Genomic DNA, 20707 nt, shown 5'->3' with positions numbered 1-20707 from the left:
TGTGTTAAGACATGGAATCAAAATTGATTTAATTTTGAGTTTTTGCCACTGATCAACACAAAAAAAGTCTGAAAAATAAAATCTACAAATTGTTCTAAATTAATTACAAACATAAAACAGAAAATAATTGATTGCATAAGTATTCACCCCCTTGAGTCAATATTTGGTAGAGGCACCTTTGGCAGCAATTACAGCCATGAGTCTATTTGGATAAGTCTCTACCAGCTTTGCACATCTGGACACTGTAATTTTTGCCCATTCTTCTTTGCAAAATTGCTCGAGCTCCATCAAGTTGGATGGGGACCTTTGGTGAACAGCCATTTTCAACTCTTTCCACATATTCTCAATTGGATTGAGGTCCGGGATTTGACTGGGCCACTCCAGGACATTGACCTTTTTGTTTTTAAGCCACTCCAGTGTGGCTTTGGCTGTATGTTTGGGGTCATTGTCCTGCTGGCAGAGGAATCATCTCTTAAGTCCCAGGTCTCTTGCAGACTTCAGCAGGTTTTCCTCCAGGATTTCTCTGTACTTTGCTGCATCCATTTTGCACGCTATCTTCACAAGCTTTCCAGGCCCTGACGCAGAGAAGCATCCCCATAACATGATGCTGTCACCACCATGCTTCACGGTAGGGCTGGTGTTCTCAGGATCATATGCAGTGTTAGGCTTGCGCCAAACATAACGCTTAGCGTTGAGGCCAAAAAGCTCTATTTTGGTCTCATCAGACCATACAACCTTCTTCCACTTGGTCTCAGAATCTCCCACATGCCTTCTGGCAAACTCTAGCCGATCTTTGATGTGAGTTTTTTTCAACAATGGCTTTCTTTTTTCCACACTCCCATAAGGCCAGTTTTGTGACACAATAAAATGTGGAAAAGTTCAAGGGGGGTGAATACTTTTGAGAGCCATTGTACATCCTAAAAAAGTGCATACATACAAAACTAATCTAGTCATTTGACATTTACCAGTCTTTCAACTGATATCAACTGCATTTGAGAATTTAATATTTAATTTAATATAGAATTTAATACTGCATTTAATATCACCACCAAATGCATAAACGTAGAAAGTTTACATGTAAACCCATTGCTGTACAGTAACTGAAATGCTGTGACTTGTAAAGCAGCACATTATAGCAAACAGAACAATGCAGCATAAATGCTGTACTCAGGTAACCTTCAATTAAAACAGTTTAATTCAGCACCATAGCAAATTCAAAAGACAGTACAGAATGCAATCACATGCAGAAGCTGCAGGTACAATCTTGAACAACAAATACCGCAGGTCAAAACCTACAGGTAGCAGGGTTCAAAACTCCCAGCCCCGTGACGACCCCTTTAGCTGAAGCTGTGTGTGAGCACCAGTTTCAGTTGGGTTGATTGTAGTTCACACCTGTGCTCAAAATCCACTTTTAAAGTAGAAACAACAATTTGTAAAAAGGGGTCATCCACCCAAGATCACAAGGGCTCTTTGACCCAGAAAAGAACCAGTCTGTCAACCTGACTCTTCAGATATGCAGGTGCCTTTTGCTGCGAGGAGACAGCCTCAATGACTCCTCACTTCTCTGCCATTTAACGGGGTATAACACTATTACAATTGATATAAAACCTTACACAGCTTTCTTATGGTTTGATTATTACAATGTGTACGGCAGCCGACTGTACTGATTGGCTGTTTGTGTTCCACTGCAGAACAGGCTGCTGCATTAACACTTTCTGTTTTAAAGATAGTCAACTTATTGCCACCGTTTTTTGAGTGATATTTGTACATGTGTAGCTCCATATAATACTTGCTACCAAGTGATCTTTAATGTAGTTGTTGTTAAAATAGGATGACCACAACTCCCAGCCACAAAGCCCTACTGTCTTCCCCTTTTTTGTTTTGAGTTCTCCATCGATCGGTAAAGGTAGCATTAACAGATGAGTGTTCGGTGCTGCCGTTTCTCTTCACACGTGCATCATCTCTGTTTCTCTGTTTCTGTCACTGGCGTGGAAAGCCAATAACAAGGATGAAACTAAGAACACAAAGAAGAAGTTCTCATTTCCTCCTCTTTCTGTTTGTTGGCCTTGGCAGTAGCCTCAAAACTTCAGAGGATGTCTCCCACACATTTAAAAAACGTACAGCGACATACAGGCTGCTGCCAAATTAGGTAATTGTGTCCTATGTGATAATGAAGTGAAACCCATAACCAACATTGTAAAGGGATGCGTTGATGGGAAAATGCATGCTTGGGTTTTGTGGTGAATAAAGAAATTAACAATAGTTAACCTTGTCTATCCCCCCTATGAGACAACAGGAGACCATTATATATCCAGGTACAGGAAATTTTAATTTTGACCCATTAACTTCATGCTTACGTCTTCGATTCAACCAACATAATCATTTTTCCAAAAAGACCAGTCATTCTGAAATGGATTCAAGTTGAAGGAATATGATGGTCAATAATCCCTTCATTTGTAGTGTTAACTATTATTTTATAAGACTCCTCATCAGCCATTTCCAGAGGGATTCCTCTGCATTCCCAGACTAACCCTTAAGACACGTCACTTCCGTAATCCTACCTGAACGCGGCATTATTACTGCTTCGCTCCGGGATGAAAGCAAACAAACAAAAACAACAAAATAAACAACCCAAGAACATTGAGGGCTCTTGAAACACATTCCTACAAAGTTTATTCCTGAGTTTCTACTTAAAGCAGTTTGGCGAGTCTGCTCTCACTTGTGAAATGGATTGAAACGCGTGGTCAGCGCAGGGTCTCAAGGTGGGGGCTTCATGCAGCTACTCAATCAGAAGTGCTGACTGCAGGGGTCTGAATGTCCTTCGGCTGATTCTCCTCTGATCCAGCAAAGCCGCATGTTTCTTCTTCGCATTAGGAGTATGACACAGCATTATATCCAGAGTCACATCAGTGACCTGACCGGACAGACGCAGCTTAGCAGAGATGTCCTCTAATCGACTGTGCAGGTGACTGCTGTCCTCCATCTTCTCTCGGACCATCTCAAGCTTCAGGGGGAAAAAAAAAACAAAGGATTGCCACTGTTTTTGCTACTGTCTTTAACTTTAAAGCTGTGTCTTTGTTCTTAGAACATTTGCCTTCTCTTTGTTCTTAGAACACTTTTTTGGAACGGGATAATGGAATTTGCATTTGGTGCTCTAGAATCTATTTTGAAAATTCAGAGTGGGCAACTTATTAATACTACAGACATTGTACATCAGCACGCTCCCTTTCTACTGTAGCAAGAACTGAACCAGCACTTTATTTATAACGTGAGATTTGTTCAGGTTGCTGTAACTAGGGAGAGGGAATCAGCAGTTCAATGAAAACACAAGAAAATCATTACAGAAAAGGGTAAAACATCGTTTGGTTAACATGAAATATGTTTTAGAGGAATAGATTCAACACTAACTTTTGCATTGTTTTGAGAAAACCGAATTCTTTCTGGATAGTTCAAACAAACCAAGAGCTGACAGCCTTTATGTCACAATCACTGCTTTTTCAGAACAGATTCAAATGCAGACCCCTATAAAGGTCTTTTCACACTGAGCGGGTCTCGTCAAAGCGTCAGCGTCCAGTGTATTTTGACAACGTCAAGCTGCTTTCACACCAAAGGCGTTCAAATAATTAGAACGCAAGAAACAGCAAGCCTGTCATGCACAAGAAGTCAAGATGTATTATTATTAAATAACATACTTATTAATTACTACTCGTTCATGTGTATGATGGAGCACTGTCCCTTAAAATAAAAACCTAAATAACATAGTTAAAACAAATAAACAAAAGAATGCAGTGCAAATTAGAAAAAAGATATTGTCATATTATTAATATTAATAATAAATAACAAATAACAAATAAATAACTGTTTACGTTTTTCTACCTTTCCATGGTTTTATATTTCTTACTGCCTAGTAACTCTTTTTTGCTCTTTTTTTTTTTTTTTTTTTTTTTTTGAGAAAACTGGTCCCGTAATCTCTTGCATCAGTTTTTAACTACATCTGAGTTACAAGACTTGCAAAATTAGTAAAACAAGCAGCAGTACAGTACTTTACTTGTGGTTCGCTAAAGCACTTTAACTACAACAGAACCATTAATGTGTTGCAGATTTTTAATATGTAGGCTACAGTTGAAGTTCTTAATCATAAAAAACTCAACTTTATAAAACTATTCAGTTTAAAGATAGAGTTTGTGTTTGAAACACAGGGCTCTATACTGATGCCATTCTCCACAAACAAGTAGTAAGCATTTTGACGACTGGACATTTATGTATTCACTGTCTGTCCTAAAAAAAAAAAATCATGTAAGATATACATAAACATAAAGATTATATACATTCTATTTATACATGTATACATTTAATTCAGATGGAGGTATTTTTTAACATGTCGGGTCTCATTTTGTGTTGCTGTAGTGGCTACCTGTTGATGTTTGTTGTCATGCTGACGAGGGAGCGAGGGATGAAAAGACCTTAACTCAGCAAGGAGACAAATCAAGCTGTGGTGAAGGGATCAATATTGACATCTGTGCATGTATGTTTTATCATAATCACATATTCATATGAAAATATCCAATGGCTGGTACAGTGTAGTACAGACACACAGCTGTATTTGTAGGAAGCGTTTACTCACCACCTCTTGAGAAAAGGCTGGCTTCTTGACGAATGCAGGAGTGTCTGCCACTATCGATGACTCCAGAAAGGACAGAAGGTCCTTCAGAGCCCCTGACAAGCCCAGTAGTAAAACCTGTTCAAAGGTAGAGTAATGGATCCCTCTGAAGAGCCAAGCATTATATACAGCACTGAGAAATCATCATAGGCTTTTCACCCAATAAAAGCACCTGACTAACCACCATTCCAGTTCATCAATTTGAATGCTTACTTGTGTAGGATAAAATTCAGCAAGCATTCTGTGGGCATAAACTGCTGATGAATGCTATCAACTAAAAACAAAATATGTCCTTTTGACAACAGAGAATTTGTTAAAATGTCTATTTTAATTATTTAATCAGTGGTAGATTTTAATACTGTCTCCGCTTAAACTTACAACCCTTGTACTCTGTGATCCTCACTTTACTGTATTTGCATTGCATGTCTTAATGTTAATTAGATCCACTACGTTCAGCTTAATCTGCCTCTTAAGGGATTAAAACCATTTTCTCACTCAAACTTTTGAGGTCAGTGCTGCACAGCTGATGTTTTGCGGTCCCCTGATAAAGACAAAGACAGCCTGTGACAGAGATCGAATGATTCTCGGTGTTAGATCTCCCTCCCGACCTGTGAGGGCACTAAGTAAAAGGAACAGCATAACCTTAATCAAACGGCATGACAATTTGTTCCTTAGGGTAAGTCGGTCATTCAGGAAGGGGGCTGAGCTACGGCACCCGAGCTCAGTGACTCGGACAGGAGAGGGCGCGGCATCCAAGGAGGAGCGGATGTGCTCGTTAACCTAGGGGTCATGAGCAAGAGTATAATAGGTGGCGTAGTGTAAGTAATCTGTTCCTTGGTAAATAGTTAGTGTTTTAACCTACAAGGAGACAGTGTTGTCATATTGTGATCTGTGAGTTTTTGTCTTGTGTTTGTTAGTGTTTGTTAACTATTCTCTGTTTGTTCATAGACTACCAGTAGCACGATTCGGAGCTGTAGCGAAAGCCAGCATAAACCCGGACATCACTTTCACCCCTGCATTTCATGGAGAGCTGTAATACACCACTAGCACCTATTCACTATCACTAAGAACTGTGTTTGTGTTTAGTGTTGGTGTGTTAAACTGGACTTTTTGGTTGCGGGTCAAACCAGTGGGATTTTACAAACGAAGTGAGACACGCTGCTGTATTCACTTCCATCATTTACTATTTACAGGTGTTCGCCATAAGGCTCTGGACCTTGCTAATTAATTCAATAAACACCCTTATAACTGGAAATCATTACCTGTTTTTGTATCCGTTCTGCACTGCACGCACCTGTAACCACTCACCACTTTGCCACACAGCCCTATACCCCAACAGACAGGGTCGTTTGTGCATGTTTGTATTCAGGAAATCACAAGCTTCAACTAAAGTTGGCTGCACAGCAGGAAGTACTGAACATTTCTTTTGCTGTGATACTTGAGCCACAAAACTAATGTACGGTTTGAAGAAAATCTCTTGAAAAATAACAATTGTTTTAAAGTCAGCCGTTTTCAGCGCTACAGGAATTTAAGGAAGTACACACTCTTTAAAGCCGGACTTGGTTCCTTTTTATTTAAAGACAAATACCTTTTCTGGACTTGTAAATAAACAGAATTGTAAGCGGAAAATAATCTAAAAGGCTAACTTAGTCTGAATTTAAATAAATGATGTAAAAAAAAAAAAAAAAAAAAAACTGCTGCTGAAAGGCATTATTTAAGTATTTAAAAAAAATATATATATATATAAACTACAGCCCAACAACACTGATAATATGTTCCATGTGCAGAGCCTGTATTATGAAGTGATATTTCAAATACGCCGGCCCAGATTACATACATGTAAAACGTGTTTGGAAATACGAAGGCCAATCCGCAGTGCCCTGTTGGTTTCAAACTGGATCACCATTGCAGTTAAATATCCTACAAATGGAATCTGAAGCCATTCCAATAACAGCATGAGCGCAGCAACATGTCCACAGCACAACAGCATGAGCGCAGCAACATGTCCACTGCACAACCGCATGAGCGCAGCAACATGTCCACAGCAAAACAGCATGAGTGCAGCAACACGTCCACAGCGCAACAGCATGAGCGCAGCAACATGTCCACAGCACAACAGCACTGTTGACCTTATAGTGAGTGCTCTCTCACTATAAGGCTCTAGGTTAAAACACACCTCGGATATAACGCTCCCACATTACATCCCCCAATTCCCTATACTAGTGATTAATGCAATATTTCTACAGTAAATACCGTACCGGTGTTATTTAAACTATAAACAACTTCTCAGCCTAACTTCCGTTTCTGTCTCTCCCTTTTGATACAGTATCTGAACTGAAGAAATGCTGCGCTGACACTTAATAACATAGAGATCTTATTGAGCGGACGTTTTATAATAAATAATTATTAGGCCTATTACGTGGTTACCTTTCCTAATAAATTCAATTTTTTACTGTGAGAGGAGCTGCGGCTTTCTCCGGGGGACGAGACGCTTCAGTTCTGTTAGCCTGTCACAGAGCACACCAAACCCACTATGTTAAAAACCTTCAGTTGGGGAAACTGGTGTGCTGGGAAGGGACAAGACACTAGTGGAACGAGCCACGTGGGTCCAATCGCCTCTGCTCATTCCCAACCTCTCTAATGTTCTAATGTGCTAATGGTTAAGAATATAAAGTGGACTTACTTTAAGATTTAGGCAAATTTTGCTTTCGGTGTTCATAATCTGCAAATAGAGTGAGCGGGCTCTCTCAATGTCCTCCTATAAAGAAAACAAGCTCCTTAATGACCAGATTGCAGCATGACATTATACATGTATACTAGACTTTCACTGGAATCAGTGGGAACATTCTCATACATAGCAGGGCTGCATTTTTTTCAGAATAAAAAGTGGTCTATTTCACGGTCTCAAAATAAGCATTTCAAGAGATTTCACAATTAAACATAATTATTAAAAGTAGAAAAAAAACAGCATTGTGACATTCAAAATGGGTTATTATTACAACAAATGTTCCTAAATATTTAACTTGAAAAACAGTAAATTCTAAATTTATAGACTACTTCAGGTTTTTTTTGTCCCCCCCTTCCCCCCCTTTTAAAGACATTCTATTTTCACCATCAGTGAAAAAAACCCAAACATAAATAAATATAAAAATAACAAGACACATGAAATGTCCCTTGTACAAGACAGAGTGATCTTTCAGAAATGGGTAAATTTCATGGAAATAGTGGAATCAGTGCAACAAAACCCATCCTTGCTCATATATTAAAGAGGTGGTACTCTGCTGTATAGCATATTCAGTGAACTCACTTTACTGAAACAAAGACCTTAGGCTCAGAGCTCACTACTGAAACTATAAAGACATGATTCCCAGGCTATGGACTTCCATCCCTATACATGCCTCCAACAGGCAGCTTTCAAACAAATGCATTACAGCAAACTTTGATTCTACTTCACTTTGTAAATCTGGTAATACAAGGTTAAAGAAAGAGTTACTTTCAGGTAGTCCTGAATTTCCTTGCACATTTCACCATGACAATGATATTTCCCCACCCCTTCAAAACGTATTTCCTGTCATTATCTAACCAACTGCCACCCTATTGAGTGACATGCTTCACAGCCAGTAAAACACTTTGACCCTCAGGGAAAGGACCTGGGAAATGACCAAGGTGTTTATTGACTCTTCAAGGTCACAATGATAGGACATGAAAAGGGAAAAACATACAAACTAGTCCCTGTTATCCATAATCAGGGTTGGGGTCAATTCCTGTTTTTCAATTCCAATTCCAATTGCAATTCCAATTCCATCAAAGGAATTTATATTTTAGAAACATAACAACTATTGTGATTGCTCAACTTCTTTCATTTGAAGCCAATTTAATTGACAGCGGTTCCAACTGAAGTCATTTGTTGAAAAACAGGAATGGATCCATAACAGTTTAAAAAGGTGAGATGCTGTCTGCCATACCTGTTTAAGTGCAAGAGCAATTGCAAAGAAGAAGGCATGTCGAGGAACGTGCTTTCCTTTACTCTGGGTCTCCTCCAGTATTAGAGTGCAGATTCTGTAGGACTCTGCAGTGTTCTGTTAGAAAGAAGCAGAGCGCATGAACCCTCTGCAGCTACAGTGTGTCAGCAATGCATTTACTCTTAATTACTAAATTGAAGCAACTGCACCTCCATTCAGTCAATTGATAACCACTAAACCCTGATGTGGAATGGTGCCTTGGTTTAATGTAATACCTCCAAACTAGACTACACAGGCAACAGGGATGGAACTAAGACTCCCACTGCATAGCAGTTTGATCCATTCCTGGTTTTGGAGTCGAAGAAGACACAATCTAGTTTGTTGCCTATACACTTTGGTTAATCAAGCTCCTAGTGAAACCTGGAATGGGTAAAACTGCTATTCAATAGTCTTATTGATTGCTTACTGTCATAATATCCTTTTATGAACAACATGTCCATGACAATGTTGAAGGAAGTTTAATCTGAAAAGAATCCTTTCAGAGCCTGAAACACAAAATGCATTTTTACAATAGACTTCAGAAATAAACAAAGCAGTGAGTAACAGACATGCACTAAGATGCCCCAGTCTGTCCTACAAACAGCATATACATGTTCATGAACAAGGTTTGCCTTTGAAACATTAGAATGCAGCAGTGTTATGGACACTAACTGAAGATGTATGCAGATACATCACTTCATGATTTATTTTTCTATGCAAACATATACTGAACCAGCTAGACTAGCTCCCGTAGTATCCTATGTAAGGGCTGCTAGCTGGTTACCTACTGCAAGCACTGCTCTGCCCTCTAGAGTCCACAACAATAATTACACATCTTAAGCTCACAGCACTGTCAAAGCAAAGTCAAAACAGTGCAGCACAATATGGAATGAAAACCACACGGTGAGAACATGTGAACTATATACCTGTCATCAATAAATTAACTATTCATAAAAGCTATATTTTGTATTCCTTTGTCACAGAAGCTCTCTTTATTAAATGAAGTCACCTTGTCTTTCACCAGCTCTGCTGCAGTCTCTTCCAGTCCTAACTCATAACACAACCTCATAAAGAGGGGTCCGAACTTAAACTCTCCAAACGCCACATTTACATTTTCCTCATGGTACCTAACAGCAGCAAAGAAACAAAACGAAACACACGATTAATCAAACCCCATTGTACCCTTACACTCTAACTATAGAAATCATTCAACATTAGCAACCGCTGTACTACTAATCATTACCAATAACAATAATTCATGATCTATTCTACATTACTAAAGCCCATCATTTGTATGTATTTAGTATTTCTGTTTTTTTTTACCAATCTTACAAAATGATTTTAAAAATGTATTTTAATTATTTTACCCCAACTGCGAAGGCTGCCTGAGTGCTTCCTGTTTGCACAGGTAAATCAAACCCGTCCCACATGCTGGTGTCGAGGTCACTCACTCTGCCCAACTGAATCACTACCTCACCCTTGTCCTCAAGCTTTTACCTGTAAATGGCATTCTTGGCTACTTCTACATCTTCTGGGGTCTGGCATAAATGCAAGACCAGTTTTAATTCATCTTTAAGGACAAGCTCATTCCTCTGCAGCCTTTTATCCAGGGTCTGAAAATAGTGATCTGGGGAAGACAGTGATAGCAGAGAACAGGGTTGGTAAGTTAACAAAAAATAATCAGATAATGCAATTGGCATTTTATTGCATTCATTGCAAATACATCATGAAAAAAATCTACAGTCTAAAATAAAAAAACAGCATTTAATAGTAAGTGAACCACTGTCCCTGATTTTTAACAAGTTGTAACATTTTATAGTTTGCTTGAGTGTTAATTAACAACGAATCACATGTGCGAGTGAGTGTTCACATCATTATAGCTGCATCTGAACTGCACTGTTGCTACTTTACTGTACAGGCTCATTAAAGGCAGTTAGTACAGTATAGCCAATCTGCAGTCTAACTACACTCAGCAGCTATCTGCACCAAAGTAACCCCCAGCTTGCAGCTCCGAGTTCACATGAATGACGAGTCTTTGTTTAATTGCATGGTGGCAATGCTGTAATTGCTGTTACCTTTGTCTCCATATATCTGATGAGCAACAGCTACTTTTCTTTGCTGGAATTCATGTAGCCGAATCACATCCTCTGAATGCAGATGCCTTTTTGCTGCAAATATAAACATATTCCTGTTATTATACCATATTGTCAATATTAATGCCTAACAGTGTTGGTACAGACAGTACACTATAGAAGCTGAACAAGATGATTCTGGATGATGGCAGCTCACAAACTATGTTTTATTTCAGAACTACTAACATTCCTTTCTATATTCTACTAATGATGACAGTATCTTACTGCTTTACTTCAAAAATCTCTTCTTTCAAAGCCACACTTGGGGTCAGGCGTGAAACTCAGTGGTACCACTTGCAGGACATCCCTTGAATGCTTGCTTTTTATAACACAGTAAAGGATAACAGAAATCCATTACAGATTTACAACAATGGGCTTGTTTCTGCTGATACCCTTTTAATTGGATCAGCAGCGATTTATACACTATAGTTTTCTGAACCTGGTTATGGGAAATGGAATGGCTCCAACAGTTCTAGAACGTAGCCCACCGTTCTGCAGCAATATCAACATATTCACACAGGAATTGAGTATGTCACCTAGCTCAGGGGCGGACAGAAGACTCACATACAGTCATTGCCGTTTGAACCACTCTGGACTTTCCTATTAGCGTAATCAGGTACGCCAGAGCTCCAATCAACTTCCAATAAGCCAGCACGAATGCAAACGCAGTGTAGTGTTCTGCAATGTGTGTTGTTCTGTTTTTAAATCAAAAGCTTCCGAGGTCAACACTAGTACTCTCTGCACACAGTGCTGGTGCGGGCGGTACAAATCAGTATTTTTGTTTTATATGTATTTACATTTGTTTTATATGTATTTTATGTATTATTCCAACAGCATGTACAGAACACAACTTATACATGCCATACAGTGTAACATTACAAAATACTGTGCTGTGTATGTGTAACTCGGGGCTGACAACGTGCATCTATACCATAATAATAGTGAGGCACGGGGTGGCAGGCTACCCACTTGCTCATTACTAATAGTTCAAGAAGCAAAACATAAATAAACACATAAATTAACGTCTGTTCCTTCCTAGTTCAGAATGTTGTATTCAAGGACAATATCTACAGACAGTGAGTTTTCGCGACTGCTGTTGTGTGAACATCTTAAATTGCTCCTTGCATGGCAACTAGAGTTCTAAACCCCACTGTTTAAATGGCTGCATGGTTTGGTTTGTATGCCCGAATAAAATACGTACCCCCTAATCTGCATGACAACACTGTGACGGTTTGAAAGCGGTGATAATTCCGCTTTGTTTAACGGTATTTGTTATGACTCTGAAATTGCCCGTCGTTAACCTGACCGCCATTCTGTCCCCTGGACATACCAAAAGCAACTCCAAACAGGGGAAGTGTCTGTCCGGTAAAGAACAACAGGAATAAAGTATTCAAATATTTGTTTAAGTTGTGCATATTTCAAGAGTATTCCAATTTATTTTAAATGTAATATAATACCTTTGTTTTCGTACAATAACTTTGTAATATAGCGTATGCAATAACACTGTATAATATTGTCCCCTTTGTGTGGCGTTCCAAGATGTCTGCCTCCATGGTATAGCGGTGTGTGTTGTCAACGAGACGAGTGTCAGAATTTGCAACACAAACTGTTACAGGTATTACATTGATGTGCTGCAAACGAGGTTTAAGAATGAAAACAGATGCACCGAGTGTGGCTTAGGAATATGTTCCACATTTTAAATAGATATCACACTTGTCTTTATCTGGGGGGTGACGAATCTGGGGGTTAATTGAAGTAAACCAATGCATGGTAGAGAAAGGAAGCAGACGTTGTAATGTATTTTTTCTGTGTGTTTTGCTGTACTGTGCAATATTATAATCCCTTTTATTTTGTGATAAATTTGACCCGTTTTCCTGTAGCTCTCTGGCACGAAGCAGCCTTTACGTATGGATTTTAAATGTATTCATCACTGTAGCTCCAAAACTAAAGTGTCACTCCTAGTGGCTTTTTTGACCTTGGCAACCATTAAATACTATGTACCCGTTTATCATTTGCATATTAAACGACTAATATTCCTAACACGTCATGCAAACAGCTGCATTAATCCTGGCAGGTAAGACTCCACTGTTTTAAATGAGTTGCTGTTGGGTATTGCCATGTCTAGGTGGTTTACACAGCAGTGGTTCAGGTGTAAATCATTATTGCGTACTGCCAGTTTTAGTGGAAGTGTCTGTCTATCAGAATGCTATCCTTGCACTTTAACCTTCAGAGCAAACGTGTTTTTTTTATTTTTTTTAGCTAGAAGATGTGTTCTTTCAGCTGCATACATAGACCCATAAAAATGGGATCAAAGGCCAAAAACTCCTCAAAACCTAGGTAAGTTCTAAATCATTTAATGACAATTTAAATCTCCAGTTCGAATGCTTGGAAAATGTTCTTCGTACCAGTAAGAAAGTTCTACTATAATTGAAGTAGTGGATGCCGGTGATTACCTGAAAACCTGCAGAGTCTACTCTACACCATACACTTAGAGGCAGTGGTGCATTAATAGTGCATGTACACTGACTGTCTACAGTAGCAGAAATGTCTGCATATGTTTTACCCATTATTAAGAAGACTTGTTTTGAATACATCCGTTTACTTTAGAGGTCAGACTTGCTGTAATCTAAATTACCTGTAGCTTCACGTACTGAAATGCAGTTTTAAATAGAATCAAACTTATACAAATGTTTCACCTAGACCGAAGCAGTAGAAGTGGAGGTCTTCGAAAAGATGGGATTTTTGTGATGACAGTAGGTGGCACTGTTACACAGATAGCTAAAGGGAAAATACCTCATTTTTACAATTACAGTTTGCTCGGTCTGTGTTATTGATGTGATTTGCATGTGGAAACCACTGTTTTTAGCATTACTAATCGTAATGATTTATGTATATATATATATATATATATATATATATATATATATATATATATATACACACACCATAACTAAGGACCAATCCAATATGTGCATTCACTAAAACACTGATTTTACATTTATAATGCTTACTCAGTACAACATTAAATAACAATATGCTGCTAAAAAGACTTGACTTAAAAGCAACAAGACTGAAGAAAATTAATTAAATAAAATTGCTTGTGCATTGTGGCACTACTGTGTTAAAGAGTAAATGTAAAGATGGCTCAAACCCCTTCTTTCCAAGGATGTAACCATTTTTTTTTAATGTATTCCAAAATCTGTTCATGTTAATCTGTCATAAATACGTGTACTAACCACTCGACCCAGCAGCTTCATTTTTTCTCTGTTTCCTCAATTTCTTATTTCTTTTATTTTGATACACTGTTTAGTGCACTATACTCCTCTTAAACTGTCAGTTTTAAGCAGCTGTCCACAATAATAATAAAAAGCTAACCAAATGTGATTGTATATCGTAGCTGCGCGGGTGTCGGTTGTGTTACAGCACTATGATTAATGTAAATGCTCTCTATCTTCCTGTAGGCTGTAATTATACTCTCTGTTGTAAAATACTGCTGCCAGTATAGCAGGCTTAGCACTTTCTAATGCTTACATTAAAGCACTTTGCATTTCTAGCCTACGTAATGCTGTACATAATGATAGAAAGAACTCTACATTAGACTACGCAACAGTAAGGACTTGCAGTAAAAGTTGTTGATAGGACAGATTACTTGTATACAGTAGGTTAAGCTTCATGTTATATTGGTGTGCAAGGGCAACCAAGAATGCTATTATACATATACTTGTCTTTGTAGTTATTTTTAAAATCAGTTTTCACTCCTGTAACAGTCTGTATAAAATACTCCTGGGGTAAAAATGCAATAGAAAGTATCTCTCTATCTGTCTATCTATCTATCTATCTATCTATCTATCTCTATCTATCTATCCATCCCTGTACCTCTCTAGCTCTCTGTCTCTCACCTGTGTCTATTGCTGTCTATCTATATTTAGCTTTGAACAGGGCTTGTTTAATGATAAGCCCTTTTCCATATGGATAAAGATGCATTTAATGACCTCAGGGTGAAAGTTATAGCTGACAGGTTGAACTTAAAAGGTGTTAGGAATTTATCCTTTATAAACCACAAATGTTAACAATATGTCTTTAGTTTTACAAAAAAAAAGTTAAGCCAATTGGTAATGTGCTTATTATCATGCGGCTTCTTCTTAGCTGTATGTTATTTTCTCCACAGCTGAGTTAGCGACTCTAATGGACATGACTTATGAGAAGAAGCTTCCCGTCAGCTCCTTAACAATAGCCCGGGTAAGAGGAGTAAAAGCTCAGAGAATGTATTATTAATGGAATGAGTACACTTGGGAAATAGGCTGTTCAGAAAACCACACCATGCCTTCTTTCAATGGACACAAGCAATAGATCACTGAGGTCTAACAATCATTTTTTTACCATGTTTTTGTTTAATTTGCATAGCAAATATTGGTCTGGAGTTAGATACGCAAGTATGAACTTACTGTAAACAAATATATTTATTCCAAGCAAGAAATTCGCCATTCATGATTTTCACATAAAAATCCAGATTTTAAATTGGCCAGTCTGCAGCTGAGAGTATTACTTTTAATCTGTGTCACCAAGGTAAAGGGTGATGTGCCCTGACTTCTACTTAAAACACAAAGGCCCAAATTTATAAAGGGGAAAAACCGACCGCAAAGAGCCACGTAATGTGTGTGTTCAGTACGGCTGCACTCATCAAACTTGTTTTATAAGACTAATTAGGTAAAGCAGGTGATTCCGCAATCAACCAATTAAAATACCCCTCACCTTTTATAAATCTGGGCCAAAGTGTTACTGTATGTTTTTGGTATGTATGGCTTTGGAGCATTGTATCTTATTAAGTTTGTCAGAGATGAAGATAGGAAGATGTCTATAAAGCTGCCTTTCAAGTTTACTTACATTACATGCCAATGAAGTCAGTCAAGATTGTAGCAATAAACAAAGGTTAGGTATGGCTCTCTCGCTCTCTTTTATTTTTTTCCTTGTGCCAATTAAGCAAGAGAAGTGTGAGCAGAGCTAAACTCTGCAAAGACATGCTTATTGTTTTTATGTGACTCGGTGTTCTGCACAGCATGGCAGCACAGCTAGGCTCTGCAAAGACATGCTTATTGTTTTTATGTGACTCGGTGTTCTTCACAGCATGGCAGCACAGCTAGGCTCTGCAAAGACATGCTTATTGTTTTTATGTGACTCGGTGTTCTGCACAGCATGGCAGCACAGCTAGGCTCTGCAAAGACATGCTTATTGTTTTTATGTGACTCGGTGTTCTGCACAGCATGGCAGCACAGCTAGGCTCTGCAAAGACATGCTTATTGTTTTTATGTGACTCGGTGTTCTGCACAGCATGGCAGCACAGCTAGGCTCTGCAAAGACATGCTTATTGTTTTTATGTGACTCGGTGTTCTGCACAGCATGGCAGCACAGCTAGGCTCTGCAAAGACATGCTTATTGTTTTTATGTGACTCTGTGTTCTGCACAGCATGGCAGCACAGCTAGGCTCTGCAAAGACATGCTTATTGTTTTTATGTGACTCGGTGTTCTTCACAGCATGGCAGCACAGCTAGGCTCTGCAAAGACATGCTTATTGTTTTTATGTGACTCGGTGTTCTGCACAGCATGGCAGCACAGCTAGGCTCTGCAAAGACATGCTTATTGTTTTTATGTGACTCGGTGTTCTGCACAGCATGGCAGCACAGCTAGGCTCTGCAAAGACATGCTTATTGTTTTTATGTGACTCTGTGTTCTGCACAGCATGGCACTGCACAAGTCAAGTCCTTTCTATGTTGGTATAGATGCTGCTGCAATAAAACAACCCCTCCTGACATTTATAAAGTCAGGGTAGTTCAAGCTACAGAGAAGGGAATGTGATGCTGTATAGAAAGTGAATACTGGGCAGTCCATAAGTAAACTGGTCTAAGACATTCTTAACAGAATAATATCCACCAAACTGAGTTTCATTTCAAACAGATAGTGCCCCACCCAGATGATGATGGCTGTCAGATCGATGACACCATGGCATTTTGAAGTGCCTGTGTGAAGTGAGGTTATCCATTCACAGACTGGATGTTTCTGGTTTTTGCCCTTTTAGTATTAGAAGCCGACAGAAGGGGAGTGTTAAGCTTGCAGAGGTTAGTTTGGGGTTGTTGGTTTGCAGAAACGTTGTGAAGTATAAGTGAGGTTGCGGAGGCCAAAAGTCATTACAAACTGACAGCTGCTACGGACTAATTGTAAACTGGTTTGACAGTCTTAGGTCAGAGAGGCTGAAAGGTCAGAGATTGCGGAAAATGAGAATGTGAAGCGGACAGAACAGATAATGCAAGTCAGAAGAGCAACTCTGTAACTCACAGTGTCTGATCAGATCTCAATAAGGCTTTTTCTATTTGTTTAAATTACACTGTGTAACAATTTTTTATTTTTTTTTGTTCCTGGGTAGTAAGTGTTATGTCCTAATTGCTTATGCCTCAAAACTATAGAAAATGGCTATTATTCCCCACAAACTTTGCTTTTGTGACCAGGACATTGATATTTCAAAATATCACTATTTCCAATGGGAAAACAGGCAAATGTGTGTCTTTTCGTTCACATAAAGTCCGAAAAAAACAACATATGAATCCAAATTAACATGTATTTATACTAAAGTAATACAAAAATGACTACAAAAGATTTAGAAGTGAGTAGTTTTTCGAGATTTACGATTATACTGTAAATTTACGATTATACTTTTGCCCGAGCTGCATTGTTTCCTTTTACAAAAATGTCATTCTCTCATCTGCTTCCCATTGACAGTTACAGTAACTAGACCTCAAATGTCATTAATATTAAGAAGCCTTCCTCCCTGAGACAGCATGTAACCTTGTTTGACAAATGATTTTTATGATGAGAGACGGCCCTCTGTGTGCTTCTGGCTGCTGCATTGCGTCAGACGAGTCAGTCTGTGTGTTCAGAGGCCAAATCCATCATATGGGCCTCTCTCAGCCTTCCAGCATCTCTTCCAAACCCAAACGCTTTCTGTTTGCTGGTTTAGAAATGGAAAGGTCTCTCAAATCAAAAGATATGTCATTGAAAACAATAAAATGCAAGACACAGTTTCTAATATGTTTTTGAAGTGTATGAAACACATCTTCAGTAAAAAATTGCATTTTATATTGCTTGGAGAGATATTTGTTTGGATGCTTATAAGAGCTGATTTAGCATGTATGACAGTAGTTTCCCAATTAAGTTTGTTCTTTATTGACTAATTACTTATGTTTTTTTCTCCAGTTTGTTAACAATATTTCCTCAAGAGAAGAAATTGATCAAGCTGAGTACTATCTTTATAAGTGAGTTATTTTTTTATTTATTTGTTCACTTACACTATTGTAAATGAAGAAAATGTTAATGTGAAGAGTGTTGAATGTTATGTTGTTGTTTTAAATTCTTTAAGTATGGGTGTGAGGTATTGTAATTTTTATAGTCAATTCTCATTAAGAGGAACACATGTCCTTATAGTATGAATAGTCTACATGGCCTCTGCCCAGTTTAACAGCCGCTTATTGTAAATTGCTTCTCATAATAAGAATGTGTACTTTTTAAAAGTTCACTTACAACTGTATTTTCAATAAAGTGCACAGTACTTTTAAATGTATAATACTTTTCATTGTACTGTAATGAAATTTTATTTCAGTGTTACTGCAACTTCAGTTTTAAATAAATAAATAAATAAAAATCCATTCCACAGGGAATCTGAACAGAAGACTGAGGAATGAAGGCACTGTGGTTCACTGAAAAAATATCGGGACACTGAATCCCAACTCATGCCCAGTTTTCTGACAGTCATGGAAAACAGCTGCAGTTCAGAGATTCATTCCAGGCTAAAAGTTCCCAGGGCTAAATCATACTGCAGATTTCAACAGCGGACCAGTCTTAAAAATAAATAAATAAATACTATTCCTCATGATTTGAAAGTTCAGAGACTTAGTCTGAAGCAGAATCCATAAAGAGTATTCCAAATATACAATTCCAAGTAGTTTTGGTAATTCCTTTCCATTGTGAAATCAGGACTGAGGATTGAGGGATAAGGATGTGGTTTAATGCACTGCATTGCATTCATGCAAATCTGTACTGGAGCCAAGAATCAAAGCATAGTCTGTATGTGGGGGGTGCATTTGCACCCCTTTTCCCCATTAGGGTGTATTTCAAACGGTTTTATTGTGTTTCTTTAGGTATATACTGTTCTAGAGCTCTAAATTGTCAATATCCCAGGGTCGTCTTTGTCTTTAAGGACTTTTTGGAGACATTTTTCAGTGATTTCCCTAAGGTCTGTTCTGTGTTCACTACTTTTGTTATATACATTATCTGAATGGTGCCAGCAGTGATTTCTTCAATTGTATCAAACACACTTGCATACAGATTATACAGTTGCTTGCTCGAGTGGTAAATTGCTGGATATAATGCAAATATGTCAGAAAACAGATCTACTGTAAGTACTGTCCAAAGTGCTTGTGTGCTTAGTGTTAGAGCTATGCAGTATGGTACAGTGTGGAAATCACATTGTTAAACTATATTCAATATTTAACTGTTTGGAAAGTCAAGTAGAAAAATGTTTCGTCAGATGTATTCATCAGTGTTACGATGGTGTTACCTTTAGAATGCAGAAGTTTATGATTGTAGATAATTTTTTTTTTGTATATATTTGGAAGTGTTTTTAATATTACAGTGCTGAACTAGGATTGATTATATAAATTTACAATGCTTAAACCAGTGTTTTGCATAATTAGAAGATTATGACCGTTTTGGTATTAAACACCAATAATGAGGTACTTCCTAAAATAAAAGGAAGCCACAGGAAACAGCCAGAGGCCAGCTATGTCAGAACCATGATGCTGTTTAGGCATTTATTCTAGTTACACTGTATATCAATGCAGATTAATATAGAGTAAAACCACTGTTAGTTAGTTGCTGTAAACTTCAACGTTAAATGAAAAAGGGGGCAGTTGCTAAATTGAATGTAAATTCTTTGAAAATATGGCCCTCTGTTTTTCGATCTATTGCGCTAAATGGGCAAGCACATCACAAACACCTGTGTGAGAAGGTTTGGTATGTGTTTATAGAAGCAAGGAGCAAAATATTCCCTTCCTATCGATAGTGTTACTGAAGCAGCCACTAAGTTATGAATAAAGTTTAATGTCTGGGTTTTAAATCATAGCTATAAATCTGATTGCACTCACAGCAAGAGTGCATCACAAGGTTCTGGAGGAAATCATAGGTCTGTGTTGTTATAGCAACAGCAGTTCACCCCATCAGACTGTTCACTTCTCTCAGCCTATCAGGGGCTGAATTAAGACACTGGATTATTGATGACATTCCGTGGGTTTAAACTAGTGTAGTCTTCCCAGGTTTTGAAAATTTGATTGCAGTGTGAATATTCTTTAGATTAAACGTAGGGGTCTTAAATACAGTAATACAGAATTTTACAGAATTTTGAAAAAGTGCTTTCATACTTCTACCCGGCTATTTCTACCATGCAATCTAAAGAAGGGGGAAGATGAAACGTTGTAGCTAATTATTCAAATAGTGACTTATTAGTTTATCAATGACTTTTCTTCCTTAAGTATTTCTAGTGATTGACTAGTGTCCTGTTGGGTCCTCATTCTCCTTGGATATAGAGCCGTGTGTGTGTGTGTGTGTATACATTATATATATATATATATATATATATATATATATATATATATATATATATATATTTTTTTTTTTTTTACTCAAATTTGTCTCCACTGAATTCAAGTCGCACACCCAAATTTGAAGACCAAAAACACCCTGAATGCAGGTCACATTTCATGAAAAAACACAATAATAAACAGTTAAATTACCTTTTAATTTCTAGAGACCAGCATGGAACACTGTATTACTGTACGTGTAGCATCAGAGGAAGTCACCTACTATATTGC

The 20707-nt window shown here is 38.0% G+C and overlaps 1 protein-coding gene and 1 long non-coding RNA gene across 2 annotated transcripts; one reads left to right on the top strand and one right to left on the bottom strand.

Moving 5' to 3' along the window:
- Nucleotides 1-1214: 1214 nt before the first annotated feature.
- Nucleotides 1215-10845, bottom strand: LOC121319290 (pentatricopeptide repeat-containing protein 2, mitochondrial-like). Its single transcript, XM_041256563.1, is given in 9 exon segments — nt 1215-3004; nt 4625-4738; nt 7344-7418; nt 8626-8739; nt 8898-8904; nt 9043-9167; nt 9671-9788; nt 10159-10288; nt 10737-10845. Coding segments are annotated over 9 exon segments (1017 nt in total). The 3' UTR covers nt 1215-2779.
- Nucleotides 10846-12331: 1486 nt separating this feature from the next.
- Nucleotides 12332-20487, top strand: LOC121313330. Its single transcript, XR_005949972.1, has 5 exons — nt 12332-12408; nt 13053-13130; nt 14962-15032; nt 18039-18097; nt 18496-20487. It is a non-coding gene; the product is annotated as an uncharacterized LOC121313330 (long non-coding RNA).
- The last annotated feature ends 220 nt before the right edge of the window (nt 20488-20707 follow it).

This window comes from Polyodon spathula, chromosome 1 (genome assembly GCF_017654505.1).
Source record: "Polyodon spathula isolate WHYD16114869_AA chromosome 1, ASM1765450v1, whole genome shotgun sequence".
NCBI lineage: Eukaryota > Metazoa > Chordata > Actinopteri > Acipenseriformes > Polyodontidae > Polyodon > Polyodon spathula.
Note: the sequence above shows the minus strand (reverse complement) of the source record. Positions and strands in the feature narration are given on the sequence as shown.